Source organism: Amphiprion ocellaris, chromosome 13 (assembly GCF_022539595.1).
Source record: "Amphiprion ocellaris isolate individual 3 ecotype Okinawa chromosome 13, ASM2253959v1, whole genome shotgun sequence".
NCBI lineage: Eukaryota > Metazoa > Chordata > Actinopteri > Pomacentridae > Amphiprion > Amphiprion ocellaris.
This window is the reverse complement of record NC_072778.1, coordinates 32,569,539-32,588,700: the sequence shown is the minus strand read 5'-3', so window position 1 is coordinate 32,588,700 and position 19,162 is coordinate 32,569,539. Positions and strand designations below refer to the sequence as shown.

General features: G+C 43.6%; 1 protein-coding gene across 1 annotated transcript in view; it reads left to right on the top strand.

Annotated features, from left to right (window-relative positions):
- Positions 1–17,525, top strand: part of efnb1 (ephrin-B1) — a 60,199-nt gene extending 42,674 nt beyond the window's left edge. The window contains exons 3-5 of the mRNA XM_055016692.1: positions 4,101–4,193; positions 10,946–11,062; positions 13,370–17,525. Coding sequence (XP_054872667.1) covers positions 4,101–4,193; positions 10,946–11,062; positions 13,370–13,764 — 605 coding nt within the window. The 3' untranslated portion in view covers positions 13,765–17,525. The remainder of the gene's footprint in view (positions 1–4,100; positions 4,194–10,945; positions 11,063–13,369) is intronic.
- The last annotated feature ends 1,637 nt before the right edge of the window (positions 17,526–19,162 follow it).

Here is a 19,162-nt window from a genome sequence, read left to right as displayed (position 1 = left end):
GGTTCAGGTCCGCTAATGTAAACAAAAACCAAGATAGGAAAAATCGCAGGTATGAGAAATAGCCATTTCTGTTGTGACGCTCTGTTTGATACAGACACACATACCTGACACGCCTGTGTGTAGCTCCCTGCTTTGCCTGGAATGGATGAAAAAGCTCTTGTGCGCTTGTGTTTTTTGCCTTGATGCTAAGTATGAGTGATCAGATGGTGGTTGTGCCTGTTTATGTATTTAGCTGCTTTTTTGGAAAATGTGGACATTATTACTGGTGGTTACTGTGACTACCCGGTGCCTGCTAAATGGAAGTCTGAATGCTGTGGAGAATGAGCGAGGAGGAGGAGGGATGGGGGGGGCGAGACGCTGTGTGAAAGGTAGCCAATGAATGTCACCTCTCATCCACTTTCTCATTAAACAACCTGCTCTCTGTCTGTCACATGGGCTCTATCTATCCCCCTCGTTCGTCGCTTTGGGCAGATGTTGCGCATGCGAGTGCTCACGCGCACGTATAGACACTGGACCACGTGCACACACGCGTACACACATCCCCATTGCGCTGTATGAAAGCAAGCCCCCTGGGCTGGACAGGAATAATAAGCAGCAGATGATTCATGATGGAGATGGGAATGTATTCAGCAGGACCACCTGAATGACCTCATTTAGCAGACCTGAGAATAAATATAGACCACCACATCGCACTCTAGCCTTAGCTAGTGTTGTCTTGGCCAGTCAGCACTGCATCTCTCACACATCTCCCACTCTTCTCCTCAGAGCACCTCGGGGAGCAGTCTGCCGCTCTACCCCAAATGTCCTTGTGAAATCTGTGCGCACCGGTGTGTTTGCGAGAGTGTACAATCACATCTGCATGTTAATGTGTTATGCTTTAGGTAATGTGTGCAGTAGTGCTATGTGTGCAGCACTGGAACAGGAGCCTTTCTTTTGGGCCAGCTCTTTTCCCTGTAAGGCTTCCTCTTGGCTGATACATTTGTACTGTAGATATTTCCCAACATCAACATTTGGCACCTGGTTCCTCTTATGACTTCAGCAGCTGTAGATCTTTTGTTCTCCCACTAGTCACTCTGTGGCCAATGATCCACACCCACAAAGAGGGGCCTTAAATCATACAAAACCCCTCTTTGGAGCCGACCGCTTTATTAAAAAAAGCAACATTCCTTCATGCAATGACCAGTTCTTTTGGTATTCCGGACGGCGAACGCTGAACCAGTTTGTTCCACTAAATCATTAGCAGCAGACTGGGAGTTTCTTTGTTCCTGATCCTGTCGTTGCTTTATCCCCTTGTGTTTTTATCTCCACCGAGACACACAGGAAGACCCAATTCCCCAGTTTCCTCTTTCCAAAACATGACACGACCGTCGGCCTTTTAATATCTGGAAATCCAGATTTGGATTAACGTCAGTATGTGGGGATGAAACGAGAGGGAGAGAGAGGGAGGAAAAACTGAGTGAGAGGAAGGGGAGATAGAGTGAGTGAGAGGCTTTTAGATTTAAAAAAAAGCTGGCAGTGTGTCCTTGTTGTGGAGTAGGGTTAGAGACTTTGAGAAACGTGGCTGGCACTTTTTTTGATGTCATCCCTGACATGATAGATGTGTACACAGTGAGATCAAGGAAAGGTAAAATGGCAAACACAGCAAAGCCCGCTGCTGCTTAACGGCCTGCATGTTTTATGTTTAAAGAGCCACTGCGCATTTTTAAATGCACTCAACAGTTGTCTGTGCAGTTGATCTTGAATAGCACTTAAGAGATGGATCCACATAAGGAAATGTGGTTAAAATTGGACACAGTTAATCGGATTATGAATTTCCACCGCCACGGCAAAAGCTTGAATTATTTGACGTCTTAAATGGCCCGAATACAAACAACATATAAAGTGATCATCTCTTTATAAATCCAGCTCCCTTTCAGTTGTTCGACTAAACACAAGCCTCAGAGGGCCAACTTATCATCATGCCACATCGGTAATGCAGGAGCCTGTTCAGCCAGCCTGAAGGAATAGTTAATTTAGATGACAGAAGCAAGTTAACACTGAGAAGATTTACTCTCCCTGAGTGGATATAAAATTCATAGCATGACGCTCACTCTTAGTCAGATTATTCAAGCGCCTTTGAGCTTGATCTTCAAAGAGCTCATTTTTGTATAACCTTGCCCTGGAAATTTAAAAATTGAAAGAAGAGAAGAAATTGGGTGGAAAATGGCAGGATGAGGTTAGCACTTGTGGCAGTGTCTGAACCGTTCAGGGCTGGGAGACGGTGCAGCCGGCGAGACTAGAACCAGGCCTGTTCACCTCACTGTCTTTGGATGTTCCCTTTAGAGGAGACATGCTCCCTGCATAGACTTTACATAAATCATAAGACTCACTTAGCCTTGAGTGTTCATTCACATTAATGCCCCACGTAAATTTTAAATCTTTTCCTTTTTTTCCCCCTCCTCTTCCCTGCGCAGCGCTCGGCTCTGCTGGCCCCTCGTCTATATTTCAGAGTCCGGCTTGCTGGGTCGTGTTGAGTCTACCGCGGGGGGATTTTGCTGAAAGAGCTCCCTGACATGATGTTATCACAATCATTCTCACAAATTATCACGTACTGCAGCCACACTAACAAAATGTTGTGGTTCTTGTAAATCGGAGCCTGAGTAAGATCTGATAATGTAACATAATATTAGTGCAATTCATTACTTGCTTTTCTTCAATTTCGCTCAAGTACAAAGCCGAAATCCCACAGGGCAACAAAATGTCAACATTAATAATACTTAGGAATGACAGGGCATGAATCAACTAGATGAGCTTTTTTTTTTTCCGTAGCTTCAGAGCCAGATTTCAACGCCGCTTGATTCAACAACGGTTTATAGCAAGAAAACGCGTGTAGAAACATTGATACATCATACCGGCAAGTATTTGAATGTTTGCAGTGCATTGTTTGGACCCACCCAGCCCCCTGCCTGTAGCCAAGTCTGTCTCTCTTTGTGTCATCATTAGATAAGCACCCTCTCCAAGACTATCTCATCATAATGAGGGTGCCATCTGAAGCAATCACCCAGGGAGATGGTCATTGAGTTAAGAGGGAGGGAAGAGGGGAGGGCTAGAGCCAGATAGAGCAGACAGAAAATGAAGTGAGTGAAAAAACAGGGGGAGAGAGAGAGACCGAGACGGATAGAATGCGAGGAAGAGAAACAAAAGCATTTCAGAGGAAGGGAGTAAGTTGAAACAGCAGACTAAGCGGAGATGGAGATCATTTGGGGAATTCCAAATTTAGAGCTGCCATCGTATGCGCCCACACACACACACACACACACACACACACACACACACACACACACACACACACACACAGCGCAGCGTTTTGCTGCTCAATGTTAAGGTCAGAGTCACACTCTGTCTCCCTAGGTCATTATCATGGGCCCTAAAATAGACGAGCCAATTGTGTCACGGCGTCTGAAGTGGCTGTGACATTGAATAAACAACCCTCGACCCTGAGCTCCTCGCCCGAGTCCGAGCACACTTTAAAACACTCACACATGCTCTAATATGTTAATGGACACACACATGCACGCACAAACATTAAGGGAGGCATTTAAGCCCTGCGCACTCGCAGCAAGTAGCGACACATGTGGCTCAGAGGGAGTAAGCTGCTCGAGGACTTGGCAAGCAGCTGGAACTCTCGCTGGCATGTCTCACTGCTGAACTATGCACACACACACACACACACACACACACACACACACACACACAAACACACACTCGCACTCGCAGGTCTGACCATGTTCCTGCTCTCCACCTCAGCACCCGCCGCCCCTCAGTAGACTCTAATGTTGTTCCATTCATTTGACTTCACGTTATTGTGTTAATGAGAGATAGCGTTGAGGGGAGCCGGCAGTTGATTGAGGGTGAGAACGGCTAATCACTGGAACAGCTAATCAGTGCTTGTCGTAAATATTGATTAGTTCTGTGCGTTATGGACGTGCTCATTAACCGGTGTGTCATCTTCTCTCCTCCTCTTTCTCCTGCTTTTCTCTCCTCTTCACCCTATCCACCACCCCTTCTTCTCGTCCTCCCACACACCCACCGCCCTCTTTTCTCCCCTTCTTCGCCTCCAGCAACCTCCAACGGTACAGTCGAGGGCCTGGAGAACCGGGAGGGAGGCGTGTGCAAGAGCCGAGCCATGAAAGTCATCATGAAAGTCGGGCAAGGTAAATGTGCGCTCACCTCACATGTAGAACACAATGCAGAGCTGCTGCCTTAAAGCCATGTTTCACTTTGGTGTGACATTTTCATTTATCGCTATGTGTGCCCAGCGTGACTTTGTCCGCCACCAGCCTCCAACGAGACCTGCTCTCCGGAACTGTAAAGTTGTGTTATGAAATACGCCAGCCCCCAGTGTTCATGTTTTTCTTCATTTTTGACATGGCTTGTTTATTGGCTCGACTTTATTTTGATTATTTATTGGCAGCTGGTTGCAGTTCATTGTGATGATGCTGTTTACAAAACTCTGCTGTTGAAAGTAATGATCTCAAGCGAAGCGTAATTACAAATTTACCGAATGAAGTCAGAAAATATTTTGTTCTACACATTTGCATCAATTACCATTAGTTTAATATAATTTACCTTCAGTTGCATTATTTTCATGTTAATTATTATGCAGAAATATATTGAAATAGAAAAACATCCTGAGTAATAGTGTCTCAAAAATTCTTGTCATAATGAATTATCCTACTATAATAAGTAAAATAATATAAAGAAGAAAATTGCAAAAACAGTAAAAAAAATTTAAATTAAATTAATTGAAATAAAATAAATAAGTAAAATAATAAGTTTAAAAAATAAGTAAAATAATACAAATCAGAAAAATGCAAAAACAATGAAATAAATTATATCAATACACTACCATTCAGAAATTTGGGATCACTTAGAAATGTCCTTATTTTTAAAAGAAAAGCATTTTTTTCAATGAAGATAACATTAATGATAAATCCAGTGTAGACATTGTTAATGTGGTAAATGACTATTGCAGCTGGAAACAGCTGATTTTTAATGGAATATCTCCATAGGGGTACAGAGGAACATTTCCAGCAACCATCACTCCTGTGTTCTAATGCTACATTGTGTTAGCTAATGGTGTTGAAAGGCTCATTGATGATTAGAAAACCCTTGTGCAGTTATGTTAGCACATGAATAAAAGTGGGAGTTTTCATGGAAAACATTAAACTGCGTGGGTGACCCCAAACTTTTGAATGGTAGTGTATATACACATAGTAAAAGTGCAGTTAGATCATAGTACACTACAACACAATAGTTTTTGCACCTTATAAAGAAAACAGAATGTAACCACTTTGTAGCATTAATCTGAATTATTAAAAGTGTATTAAATAGTTTACAACACAAGGAGTTATCACTATATATATATATATATATATAATATGTTGTGTACAGATTATTTACAGGCATCTGCTGACATCTAAAATCTGCTGTTAAATGTTTGTCAAAAGTCTTCAAGACAAGTTGAATTTCAAAGCCTATTTTCTCAGAAAAAAATAGTTTGATGAGTTTGTTTCAACTCAAGTCTCACTTGTTAGATTTCTCTCTGAGCTTTAGGCCATATCCTGTGACCTACATTTGCAGATGGAGTTTTCTCAGTTGTCATCCAAAAAAAAATACATTAAATATAATTTTACTCTGTTAATAAATTATAACACAGCTAATAACTTAATAATTTAGTCATTTTAAAATATAATTCATATAAAATATGAGGGCGTAAGATCACAACTTTGATAAAGTTGTTTTTGACAGATACTGTAATACACACTGAATATGTGCAACAACATTATGGTGTTTTGTAGTAGTATATAACAGCTGTAAACTGTTTATTGTTTATTTAGTGCACATAAATTAACAATAGGATCATTAAAATAAATTGTTGCCAACAGCACAGTCTGAAATGACTGCTGCTAGTAATGACTGTTTTAAATATCACTTTCAAATGAGCAGTGGAGATGTGGGATGTGGAACTATCTGTGTATTATCTCTGGTTGGATTAGGCGTTTGCATGCAATGTTACAAATCAATAACTAGGACTGCTTTATGGACTGCACTATTGGATTTTCAGGATTTGTGCGTCACTGTGATTGAGTAACCTGATTTATCAGCCATTGAATTCCCATCAGCTTATGTTGTCTATCCGTTTTCCAGCTGAACTCCTGGAATATGTACTGTGATCTACACTGGACACATACCATGACAGATCATTGCATTGTTCACCTCTATTAGTTGTGTACACTATTTTTTCTCCAAATCTTCTATATCCACAAACAGTTTTTGCAAGCAGTGTAGAAAATGAGATCCCGCAGAAATAACAACCAAATGAAGAGCGACTCCAGTTCCAAATTGCAATGAAACCTCTGATGTTCCTCAGCTGTGATTCTCATGCTGCAATCACGGAATGAAAATGTGTTTGAAATTGGTACGTTAGTGCATGGTCGGGGTAAGTCATCTAAAAATGCTGGGAGTAAACAAGCAAGCTTTGTTTAGATATCCTTGGACACAACATTTGGTTTTTATCATACGTTTCACTTTTATACGCAGTTTTACTCAATTTGTGGACATCCATATCCTGAATCTGACAGGGTACAGTACACAGATGTGTTACTCTGTAAACACTTCCCTCATCTTCAGTGTGGTTGTTTTGACCGAAGCAGACACTAACCACCATCTGAGAGGAACATCTGCCTGCCATGATGATCTGATTCCAGCTTAAAAGCTGGATCTCAACATGTCAAAAATAAACCGAGACTTGCTGAGGAATCTGCAGTGTGTCTGTGTGTGTGTGTGTGTGTGTGTGTGTGTGTGTGTGTGTGTGTGTGTGTGTGTGTGTTGGCTAGTAGAATGACAGCAGTGTATCCTGGCAGCCAGTGGGAGAATAGAAGCTAACAAGCTGCTGATGCTAGCAAGGTCTGAGTCGGAACAAATTCAGCAGATACAGAGAAAAAGACCCACAACCATCTCAGCAACAGACAGGCATTGCATTATCTTTCCATGTAGGTCAATTTGAGCATCCCGACAGCACTGGGATTGCAACACCGCCGCAGAATGACAACGTGGCTGCACCAACGCAGGCAACACGGGCTTTTCAACCTCGGCTATTAACCGGGAGAAAAATAAACCCGTATTCTCACGTTAATGAAAGTTGAAAGGAAACGTCTCACTCGAGGAAAGTTCTAGGAAAGTTCGCCTCAGCTGGAGTCTGTTTTCGTGGCTCCGGGCTGTTCCTCAACTTCGCTAGAGCCATGCACTCATTTCCCAAAACAGTCCAAAGCGAGCTGTCACTCACAATCAATGTGCCCTAAAAACCTTGTTAGAAAAGATGCTGCCGGCCCAGCTGCTACTACTTTTAAATCTATTTCAGTGGGTGGAATTTTTGATGCCTAATGTACCCATCCAACCCAGTAACTATTTGAAGAAGGGCCATGAGAAATTAGAGCGCTGACAGCGGCTTTGATTTGGCTGCTGTGTACAATTTCTAGGTGATTGTTTTTCCTGAAAAATGCTCTGCTGCAACTAACCGTTATTTATATCTTCCATTAATCTGACAGTTATTTTCTTGATTAAATTAGGGTTTTTTTGGCTTTTACATGATAGAAAGTACTGAAAAATGTCTAATTTAATTTCCCGTTACGACCTATTCAGAGTGCTTGTTTTATCTGACAGTGATGCAAGAGGATCAAGTTTTTCTTTTGAGCTACTGGACATGTAATGTGACTTTATACTCCTATTCTGCTACAATTTATAGCATAATGTACTATTCCTTTACAGATTTCAGATTTTACATACAAAAACACGTGATCTTCTAAATCAGCATTTATTATAATAGACAATGCACCTCTAGTATTTAGTAGCAAATGTTGGCATTGAAGTTTTGATTCACAATTTGTTGATATTACGTGCATGCAATTATTTATATAAGAATTTGTAAACTGAAATTCATTAACAACAGTTTTAGCCACTGATTGTATTTAATTCATTTATCAATCAAAAAAAAAAAAAGTTGTTGCAAATTAAATATTTTCAAGAATTGTTGGTCACAGAAAGCAAGTAATTGGAAGACATGGGATATTTGTTATGGACATCTTTTGCTGTTTTCTGACTAATAGACAAATTAAACAACAAAATAACTTGTCTTCTACATGATAGAAAGTACTGAAAAATGTCTAATTTAATCTCCTGTCACGACCCATTCAAAGTGCTTGTTTTATCTGGCAGTGATGCAAGATAATAAAGTTTTGTGCTTTACTTGTATAGGTCCACTTAATGTGACTTTATACTCCTTTTCTACTACAATTTATAACAAAATATTATATTACTTTACAGATTTAAGATTTTTCATACAAAACACACGATGCTGTAAATTAGCATGTATTATAATGGATAATAAAGCTATTTAGGAATGGTTTTGATGCACATTTTACTAATAATGCGTGCATTCTTTTATTTATGTAAGAATTTGTTGAGAGAAATTGATTCACAACAGCTTTGGTTGCTGATATATATTGAAGCTGTTTTTCTGAATTTTCAAAGTGTGCTACTTTTCTTTCTTTCTTTTTTTTAAATCCAAATTCAATTTATTTACCTTGTGGACTGTTGGTCAGACAAAACGATTCGTTCAAAAACATCACCTTTCACCTCGAGCGAATTTGTTCCAGACGCCTTTTACTGTTTTCTGACCAATTAAGTAGAAAACAAAGATTCCTCAAAAGACTAATCAGTACTTGCTGCCCTAGGCTCTACCTTCTGCAACCACACTCGGCTTTGTTTCAGAAAAAAAAAGAAAAAGCGTGGGCTCCGCTTGGTTCTGACCCCAGATGCCATTGTGTTTGATTCACGTTTCCTCCATCTCCGTAGCCGAATGCCAACACGTTTCTCTCGCCAAGTCCCCAAGATCTTCCCATATGTCCACTTGTACTCCTTTGCACTTTGGAATTCTATTTTAGTCAGTCATTCCAGCGTAAAAACAAATATGCATTTCTTTTATTCCTACATTTTACATTTAACTGCGACGACACTCATGAGGTTGGAATCGTACTGGATCATTTGTCTTGGGCAAGTTTCGCACCCAGACGTGTCGATATCTAATTGCGCTTTAAGTGCCCCGTAGTCTGTCTTTTGTCTTTATGAAACAATGAGCAGTAAAAGGGAAATGAAACTGATCGAAGGGGAGATACGGGAAGCCCATATTTTATACATAACGTTGCTGCTCAGCAGTCTCTTCCCCCTCCACCACAACATGTCACCGGGCTCATTAGAAATACGTTGACTCACCGCCTCGCACGCATCTCTTCGCCTCACATTTTCTCTACCTCACTCCCCAACATATCTGCCTCTCTCTCTCTATTCTATCGCTCCATCATTGTCTCCTTCCCTCACCCTCGCTCCTCCCCACCTTCTCCCTCCTTCTGGCGGGTTGGCAGTTCTGAGGTAGTTGCTGTCTGCATAGCTAAGGGAAATGTCAGCAGTACACACCGAAAAATGGGTCAGAACATTAGAACGCTCCCCGCACATGCTCAGTGGTTGACACAGAGTCGGGGGCTATATGCAGGGAGTGAATCAGATCGCTGTGTCCTCTCATATCCTCGATCATGTGCGAATGTTCCCGCTTCTCACTCCTGTCTTTTCTCATCTATTATTGACAACACACAACAGCTCACGGCTAGGTTCACCACTGCCGCAATCAGTATGGAGTGATGCGATGGTCTGGACATGGAGAAGATAGAGGCGGATTTGCAAATAGTGTGGTTTGTGTTAGCCGAATACCAAAGAAAAACAAGGGAAAAGAAGTGGACTCTGCTGTGAATGCGTATCCCTTTCCCTCTCTGTCTTTTTTCTTGCCTTATATCTACCAGATGCCCCACACCTGAATCATTTCTGCAAGATTTGGCCAAACTGGGGTGGAAATAGAACTGCTAGACTGTCAGAAGCTCTTCAGTCACACACCCATGCACGGCCACACAAAATTGCCACGGGAGACTCGGATGTAAATTGCCCTCTCCCCACACGCCCTCCTCACTTATTTCTCTCACACACCCCTCTGAGCAGGCCTTCGGGCAGATGCAGATAAGGTCCTGATAGAGGAGAGGCATCTGATAGAGTGCTGTGGAAGCCATCTGAGCGGCCTCGGTAATAGTTTATAACTGTCTTCTGTCTGCTGGCCCTGCCCTTGTAAAAACCACGGCACGGACCCACCAGTGTTTACTGCACAAAGACTTCAAAGTGTGTGCTGAAATGAGAGCAGACAGACAGATAAACTGTCTGTTTCCTTTGCGTTCCCTTCAGAGCTTATGCAACCCCCCTCCTCTCCTCCTCATCTTCTCCTCTTCCTCGCCTCCTCTTCTCCTCGTCTCCCCCATTTCGCTTCCTGTCCCCTCTTCAGAAGTGTGCCTCTTTCAGGCAGAGTTAAAGCCGGAGCAATAAATAAGGCATATTATGGCCTTTTAACGTGATGAATAATGTAAAACAATAAAAAGTTAATATATAACTACTTTACCCTCATTCTGCCAGGCCTAAGTGTATTGTAAGTATATTGTAGGTGTGTGCACATGGATGTGTGTTTCCTACGCTCTCATGAATGTGTCAGTGTCGGAAATGCCTGTCTGAGTGTTTGCTGAAGGAGCTGCTGATGTAGATGTGAGCTCTTGTTTTTTTTTTGTTTTACGGCAGGACAGGGATATTGGCATGTTTCAGAGGCGTTCGCTAACTTGTCCTTCCGCTTTTTGTGCTTTCATCTTCACTTCTGAGACGCTTTCAACACATGCAAAGATAACCTTCTCCTTGCATAAAAGATATATCACAAGATAATAAAAAATAATCCTCACCGTTGCCGAGAACAAGTCATTGTAATTCAGTGCATGCAGCTTGCCAAGGCTGACTTTCTCTGTGTGTTTTTTGTTTCCCACAGTCCCAAACGCGGCAGGCCCCGTGGCGCCGGAGGCTCCAGAAGACAACGCCATACCGGAGTCCAGTCCCAGTCCGCCTGGCCAGGGTCGGATTGGACCCGAGATGCCAGGAAACTCTGGTGAGCAGATTGACACATCAACACTGCCCCTATAAACTGCCGATTAACGCTCCCTAAAGAATGCTTTCTAGTTTCTAGAGTGCAAATATTTTAGTAAAATAAAGGTTTTTGAAATGTAAAAAAGGAATATTCACAGCCTAAAGGCCTCCTCTAATAATTAATCACATTTAGCCTGAAAAGAGAAAATAAAAATCATAGTTGAGTCTCTCAAAGTATGCATTTTTTCATATGGCTTTTTCATGCTGCAGGCGTTCCTTTGATTTTGGGCGGTCAGCAAGCTTAAATACGTGTAAAACCACTGTTTAGGAGAATAAAATAAAACTCACCAAAGTCCAGGTTTGCAATATTACAATACAAAACTCCACCCAAAACAAACACAGCTCACCCTGAGTCACTTTGCCTATTTATACTGTACACAAAGGGTGTGCTGCACCCAAGGAGACTCAAAGACACACTTTCTTTATTTTATATCTTTTTAAACCTCATTAGAATTGCAGATAAATGAAGATTAAAAGCAGAGATAATTGAAGGAGTCACTTGAGCCTCCTTGGATGCTCTGGGCCCTCCTTGTTTCCTGTTTTTACCAGCACCTCCCCACAGGAGGGACGGCTTTTCCTTTTTTTTCTTTTTTTTTTTTATTAGATCACTCCCTACACAAACTTTTTGACTTAGTCCACAACTTTGTATGCCACAAACTTCCTCCAAGTGCAGTCTGTTCTGCCTGTCCCAATGTGATAAGCTGTCCTCATTTAATAATTGCTTATTTGACATTAGTTACTCTATAAAAAGATTGCCTAATGTCACTTCTTCCCCTATACCTGGGCTTCTACCTGTCTACCATTGTTAGATCAGTGATTATGTCAAGTGAAGAAGTGGAGGGTGGAATGAAGGACAAGCCGGTGTGGTTTGAGGGGTTGATATTTCAGGAATGAAATTTCTGACAGCCTCTCTCCAGCTCTGTGCAGCGCCCAGAATGTACGAAATTCCTCGAGCCTCTGATTTCAGCGATAAGGCCTAGAATTGGTAGCTCTCAGTGATGTCATTTGGTTGTGATAAGCGGCCGGCGCAGTTATAGCCCCTCCTTAATAAATGGTTAAGTACAAAAGTGGCCGGCCGAGTGCGGAGACACAGTCATTAGTGGGGATGGCAGTCTCCAGAGGTATGAGGGCTTTTGTGTGTGTGTTGGGGAGGGGAGGTCATGGACAGTAAAGAGGTGGTGGTGGTGGTGGTGGTGGTGGGAGAGGGGCGAGTGCTGCTCTTTGGCAGCAGCTGCATGCATACATGGAAAACAGATTTGGTTCTTCTCGTATTTCAGTCACTGGAGGAGCCAGCCATTCTCTTTCCCATCCAGTCACAGCCCCCCCCCCCCTTCATCCTGAACCCCCGAAACAAAAGGGATAAAATAAAATCAGATGTTCAGATATGCCCTCCTCGTGTTTTTTTCATCCCTCACTTGGCCTTTGCCATACAAAACGTGGCCCTGACATGTCAGACAACGTGCCCAGGCTCCAGTCTTATCAGAGCAGGAATCTTTGTTATGCTGAGTGATGAGTACAGATTTCATTACGAGGCCTATTTTTGATTCAATTAGATTACATCAATGAGGCTGTTAGTCATGTCGAGCAGACAACAAAACTGGGATGTGCTCGCAGTTGATTTAGGCACACAACAGTTAAGATCTGCATGACACATGACAGCGCCGGCTTACTGTAAATGTTCTGCAGTCTCTGAGGGACTATATGAAAATTACAGTGTTGGGGAGGGGTGAAATCCTATTTAACAAACACACAAAGAACCTCGCAAGTGTTATTACTCTTTGCTTTGGACCCTGATTTGAAACACGATGCAATACCGTTTGCCCAAAATCTTATCAAGCAAACAAGCAAATATGTAGGAGCACAGCTGCTTTATTTTTGAATGTTGTGCCATTAAAGTAACTGATATTATAGTCATCAAATGACTGGAACAAGAACAGGCACTGTGCCAAAGGATTTGTGAACTGCGATATTTTCATCCCATCCTCTTATCCTCCACACATGGCAAAATGCAGCTCCCCAGAGGACATGGAAACCAGATTTTTGAGGTACCTGTTTGATCTCCTTTAAATAATAAATCTCACAAATATAAAATATGAAATAAAAGTGAAATATGGGGCAAGGAAACATAAAAAAGTTGGACTCTCCTCCTTTCAGCAGAAGTACAAATTACAGCTCCCTCCCTTTTCTGACCTCGTGTTCCCCATAATAATTATTTTTACAGTCCCTAAGCCCTTTCTCTTTCTCCTTTTCTTTTTATTTCTCTTTTTAGACACCATGAATCAGGACCAGTCTGGGTCGTCGGCAAACTCGGACGGCATCCTCAGCTCCAAAGTGGCCGTGTTCTCCGCCATCGGGGCCGGCTGCATCATCTTCCTCCTGCTCATCCTCCTCCTCGTCATCCTGCTCATCAAGATGCGCAAGCGTGCCAGGAAAAACGCCCACTCGCAGCCCCGCCCCTCGGCGCTGTCGCTCAGCACCCTGTCCAATCCCAAGCTGCCGGGCGGCACGGCTGGCACGGAGCCCAGCGACATCATCATTCCGCTGCGGACAGAGAACAACTACTGCCCTCACTATGAGAAGGTGAGCGGGGACTATGGCCACCCAGTCTACATTGTCCAGGAGATGCCTCCGCAGAGCCCCGCCAACATCTACTACAAAGTCTGACACGCTTCGCACAAACCGGCGGCGGCACGGTCAGGAGAGAGAGAAAGGAAAAAAAGAGGAGCGCTTGATTTATGTTCTCGGGAAGGACACTTCCTTTTTGCATCTTGGGGGACTTGATGCCTCTTTCGAGCCCGTGTTATTTCTACCACCTGCTGCACAAATCTGGAGAAACACATGCACTGACCAGTAACCAGCGGGGTTATGAGCTGACTGACGAGAGAGGTTTATTCTGTTTGTTTGGGTTGTCGTAACAATCCCCACCCTCCTTACCTCCCCTCCCCTCCTCACCTCCCACCCCATTGGGGTCCCCCCCTGCTGTGTTCTGACGGTGGGGGGGCGGGGCAAACCAACAGATGGAACTTCTAGCTTCGTGGTTCGCTGTCCCTCTTTTTTTTTTAAACGGACAGGATATAACTTATCTCAGTTCCCTGAAGTACAGTCCGTGCTACACCCAATTTAACACCACCATCCTAGCACACTAGCCAGGAACAGGCAGACACAGGCCCCAACGCCACTCAGCCTGCAGTGTGTGTGCGACAAAAAAAAAACGTAAAAAGTGCGTGTATGTGTGCGTGTATGTGTGCGTCTCTGTGTGCGCGTGTTGGTCGGGGGCTCCGAGCTGGGCCGGAAAACTCTCCAGATAGCTCAGGTATCAGACACAGTGTGTGAAAATAATGTGTTCCTCTCCCTTCGCACCTCTGATGTTTGCCTTACTTACTATTTTTGATGGAGGATTTCCTTGAACCCTGATTCAGTTCACAAAGCAGTTGTATTTTGTTAGACTTTTCCTACAAGTGCACAATGTATAGAGTTGAATAGATCATCATTATCGCTCCATCGTCTCACCACCCATGTCATCCATCGCTTTTTTTTCCCCTTAAGGTAGTACTTTGACCTGGACTGTTGATGTTGAGGTGTGTATGTATGTGTGTGTGTGTGTTTGCAGGAATACTTCCTTCTCCACTGGTCTGATATGAGCTTCACCATTACTCTTGTATTTATGACCTACTTGTGTGTGTGTTTCAGGGTGTGTCCCTTGTGAGTGTGTCTGGGCATGTCCAGACCAATTTCTTTTTTTTTTAAACTAGGAAGACTTATTGGCTTAAGGCTAGAACACTACATTGCTCTATTGCAAGCTTCAAAAATACAAGACAGACCGACTGATACGCCGACAGACAGACGAGATCAAGATCTTACAAAACCCTCTCAGTGCTCCAGTTGGCACCGGCTGAAGGCGTTATTGTGTCTGATGAGCTTTCAGGGTGATGGTTTTAAAGACAGCAGGCAGGTTGATATTTGTTTGTTCGAACTTCTAGTGTTACAGTGTAAGCATCAAACGGTGAGTTTGGTGCCTGCTGCCTGGGCGAGGTGGGCGTAGGCTGGGCGCTTGGCACTGATTGGCTGGCCTACATAGGTAGGATGCCCTATATATAAGTTGGACGGCGAGCTACGGGGCTGAACATTGGCATACAGTATAGTCAGATGCCAATTGGCTGCCATCTGTAGATGAGTCAGTGGAGTGCACAGTCAGAGGCGTCGCCAGCGTGTGACTAATCTATGTGCCATCTCCATGCCCACACTCACCAGCCGGGGAGAAGAGTGAGTGAGAGCGGCGGATGAAGGAGAAAATGTTCCTGTGACTTGGCTTTAACCTGAGAGGAAGATGGCGGTGGGGATAGGGGGGTGACGGGTGAGGCGGCGGTGGCAGCAGTTGGGCTGAGGGGGTTATAGAGGTAGTTTAGCATAAATTTTTTTCCCCCATCCTCTCACCAGTTGTGCTGTGAATAAAAATGCTGTGCAGAATATTCCACAGTCAGGGTGTTCAGACGCTGCAGCCCAGCTATCACACAGCCCAGGGCGGCGACAGGATTTACTGCAGCTGGATGAACGTGCACGCCGAAGCTCGCTTTTGGGTTAAGGGGGGAGGCGACGGCGTGCACATGTAGGTGCTCATAAGTGCTTATTTGTGCTTATATGTGCAGTTTTTCCCCTGTCCTCTCTCTGTGCATGTGTGTGTCTGTGCAGCCCTACAGATGGGACTGGAACTAGGTGCTCCTAACAGTGTGGCTGCCAAAGTACAGAGCGCTGCAGTCCCGGCTAATGATGTGTGAGAGGAGAGGGGAGCAGATAAGGACAGCCATTCCTCAGCACGCTAGACACGGGCTGACGTTCGACGCACATGTGCACACACACATACATACACCGGGACTGACGGGTCCGGGTTTTATCTCCGGCTGCACTGACGGTTGATGTTTACTCACCGGCAGAAGCACCTATCATCCGCCGCCACATACTATTGCCATCCACGGACAGACACTTGCTGAGTTAAAAGGCAGCCCCAGCTTGAAGACTCTGGGAAGACTCCAATGGCTTTTGCGTGTCGTTAACCTCAGAGTTAACAACCTAAACAGCTGCTTGTGCTTTTGTGGTCCCTGTGTTTTAACTCAGCATGCAGCCCTCAGTGGCCCTCTGTGAAACACATCTAGATCAAATATTTTCGTTTCGGATCGTTGCGCATCCACTCACCTACACCAGCCGAGGGAGTCATTACCAGATTACCACAAACCATGTCTCATTTTCATTCATTCTAGTGACCACTTAATGTTATTCAAAATTTGGGGAGGAAGAAGAAAAAAAATTAAAAGGAGATAACAGAGAAATGTAAATATATGGATAGAGCCCAATTTTAAGATGTAATTTCACCTGAACACTGCTCATTAAAGAAAAATTTAAGATTAGATTTTTGTAATGGAGGATGTTTGTAAATAGCTGTCTTTTTAAATTGTGTTTTGTATGAAATCCTTGCATTTTTTTTTGTCTCTGCAATATGTTTTTATTTTCTTTTTCCTTTAGAGTCAACTGAATATTGCAACGGTCACATGAGCTGTCTTTTTTCGCAGCGTCCAGTATTGTCAAAAAAAAGTCTTTGTTACCACTCGTGTTTTAAAAAATAATAAATAACTGGGATTCAGAGGTTTTTTTTTATTACATTGCCATTCAACAGGAATTTCTAGTTGCTCAGAAACTGTTCAGGACTGAAGCTTTGTCACAGAGTGGCTTTGAAATGAATAGGTCGCTGAAACTATGAATGATAAGGCCCCCCTTTTCCCTGTTGGAGACAGCACTTAACTCTGCATATGAAGACTGTGTTATTCCACTGCCTTTGAGTTACCTACACCTTCCACTCCATTATGAGATGTAACAAAAACATTTTTGGTCCAGGAAGATGAATCTTTTCACAGTTTTAATAAGTCTATTGGGCCAGACGGAGAGAGAGAAGCGGGGAGATGAAAAAGAAACGAAGCCATGTATGAGAGTGAGACCGTACTGCGCTCACCAATAAATCATCTGGTTTACACCACTCATTATCTCCCAGGCGGTCCTTTGTTTTAAAGATGCTCTCTCCTTCTCTTTCTCTCCCTCCGCCCCTCTCCTTTGTCATCCCTCCCTTCCTAATTTAGCACAAGGATGTTGGTCGCTCATGCTATGAGCCTCACCGTAGGTTGATTTCTGCTATTTGTTCAAAGCCACAGTATTATTTTTCAGTGTGCATGTGTAAGCAAAAACCTGTTGAATTTGTTTCCCTTTTGTTTGAATCACAGCTGTCAAGTTTTGTTATTTTATTTTATTTTTTGCCATTCACTTTTTTTTTTTTTTTGCCGCTTCTCAGCGTAACCTGTTGGCACCAGCTACAATGGAAATAACGTTCCACCAGTTTGGAAACTACCGCATATTGATAAATAAAATTTTTTCCCATGGAACTTGGTCTGGAGTGATGTTCTTCCTCTTCCTTCCCTGTTTTTATACCTTCGAGCTTTATGAATGTGAGTGAAAGATTTTATTTCCCATCTCACTGACCACCTTGGTACATGGTGGGAGCATCAACCAGCCGCCCACGCACCCAGCATTTCCCTCCCAGCCCCCCCAAACCCTCACCTCAGGGGTCAGTGCTGCACAGATGGGTTTGTTCTGATACATTAGTCAGATTGAAATCACAAGCAGGCTTCATGAATTCATATTCGGGGAGTACGGACACGCCTTTTTGCATAGTAACTAATACCCGTATCAACCCGCTCTGCCCTGGTGTCCTCCAAAATTACATTTCTTCATACATGATTAACTCTGATTGGCCGCACTCGGCATTTCCATTGCGTTTTGTCTGAAATTACAGTCTGCATTTATCCGACTGAGGAACAAACTCCAAGTCCTCGGTGAAAGCAGAGATGGCATGAAATGTTATTAAAGTGATTGGGCATTTTCTCTGACAAACACATCAGTGTTTGTGGGCATGGCTTCTCATGTGGCTTGATGATGTGAGCAGAGACAGAGTGGGCGAGTGAAGAGACTGATGGCAGGAGAAAGAAAAAGTCAGGGCAATGAGACATGATGTGCCTGTGGCTTCACTGGCCCCCCCAACATACCCCACTAGCCCCCCGCCTCGCCCCCCTCGCTGTTTCGCTTGGTGCCCCGGGGCAGGTACGTTCATCTGGTTTCCTGGCTCGGTCCCGAGACGCCCCCATAGATCCACGTTACTGTGGGTTTATTAAAACCTTCCCCCCACTGAGCTACTGTGTGTGACTGCATGTCTTTTCTGTGCTTGCGACTGTGCATGTGTGTGTGTGTGTATGTGTGTGTGTGTGTGTTTGTGTGTGTGTGTGTGTGTGCGTGCGCGCGCGCGCGCGCGCGCGCGTGTGTGTGCGTGTGTGTGTGTGTGTTTGTGTGTGCGTGCGTGTGCATGCATGCGTGTGTGTGTGTGTGTGTGTGTGTGTGTGTGTGTTTGTGTGTGCGTGCGTGTGCATGCATGCGTGTGTGTGTGTGTGTGTGTGTGTGTGTGTGTGTGTGTGTGTGTGTGTGTGTGTGTGTGTGTGTGTGTGTGTGTGAATTTGCCATAGGGGTCTTCTGTTGCTCTACAACAGAAAGTATGGAAAAAATGCTGTTGCAGCATGCACTGCAGCATTTTTTACTCTACATTTCTTTGCAAAATGTCTCCTCTAGATCCCTGTTTAGTCAGATATTGGCTTCGTATTCATATAGAGCGTGTTGCTGCATCATTACAAAACTCCTAAGCGGCCTTCAGTGATTATCAAGGGGTGAACCTTTTGATTACTTTCATTTTTGTCTGTTTACTTGTCAGCAGCTGAAACACCCTCCTGAGTTTTCGCTGGGTGTAAGCAAGGGTAATTCCTCACATTGTTGTTTTTTTTACATTTCTTAATCGTGTAACATGGTGGCTCACATGTCTTTATAGATGAAACAAGTCACCTGGGAAAGCAACAGCTGCCAGCAGTTTATGGTGGCTTGGGAACAATTTAACTTACACACTCATTTCCATCCATGACCATGAATACTAATTGAGTAAAGAACTTCCAAAAGAAACCCCTTTTTTCCCCTCCTCCTT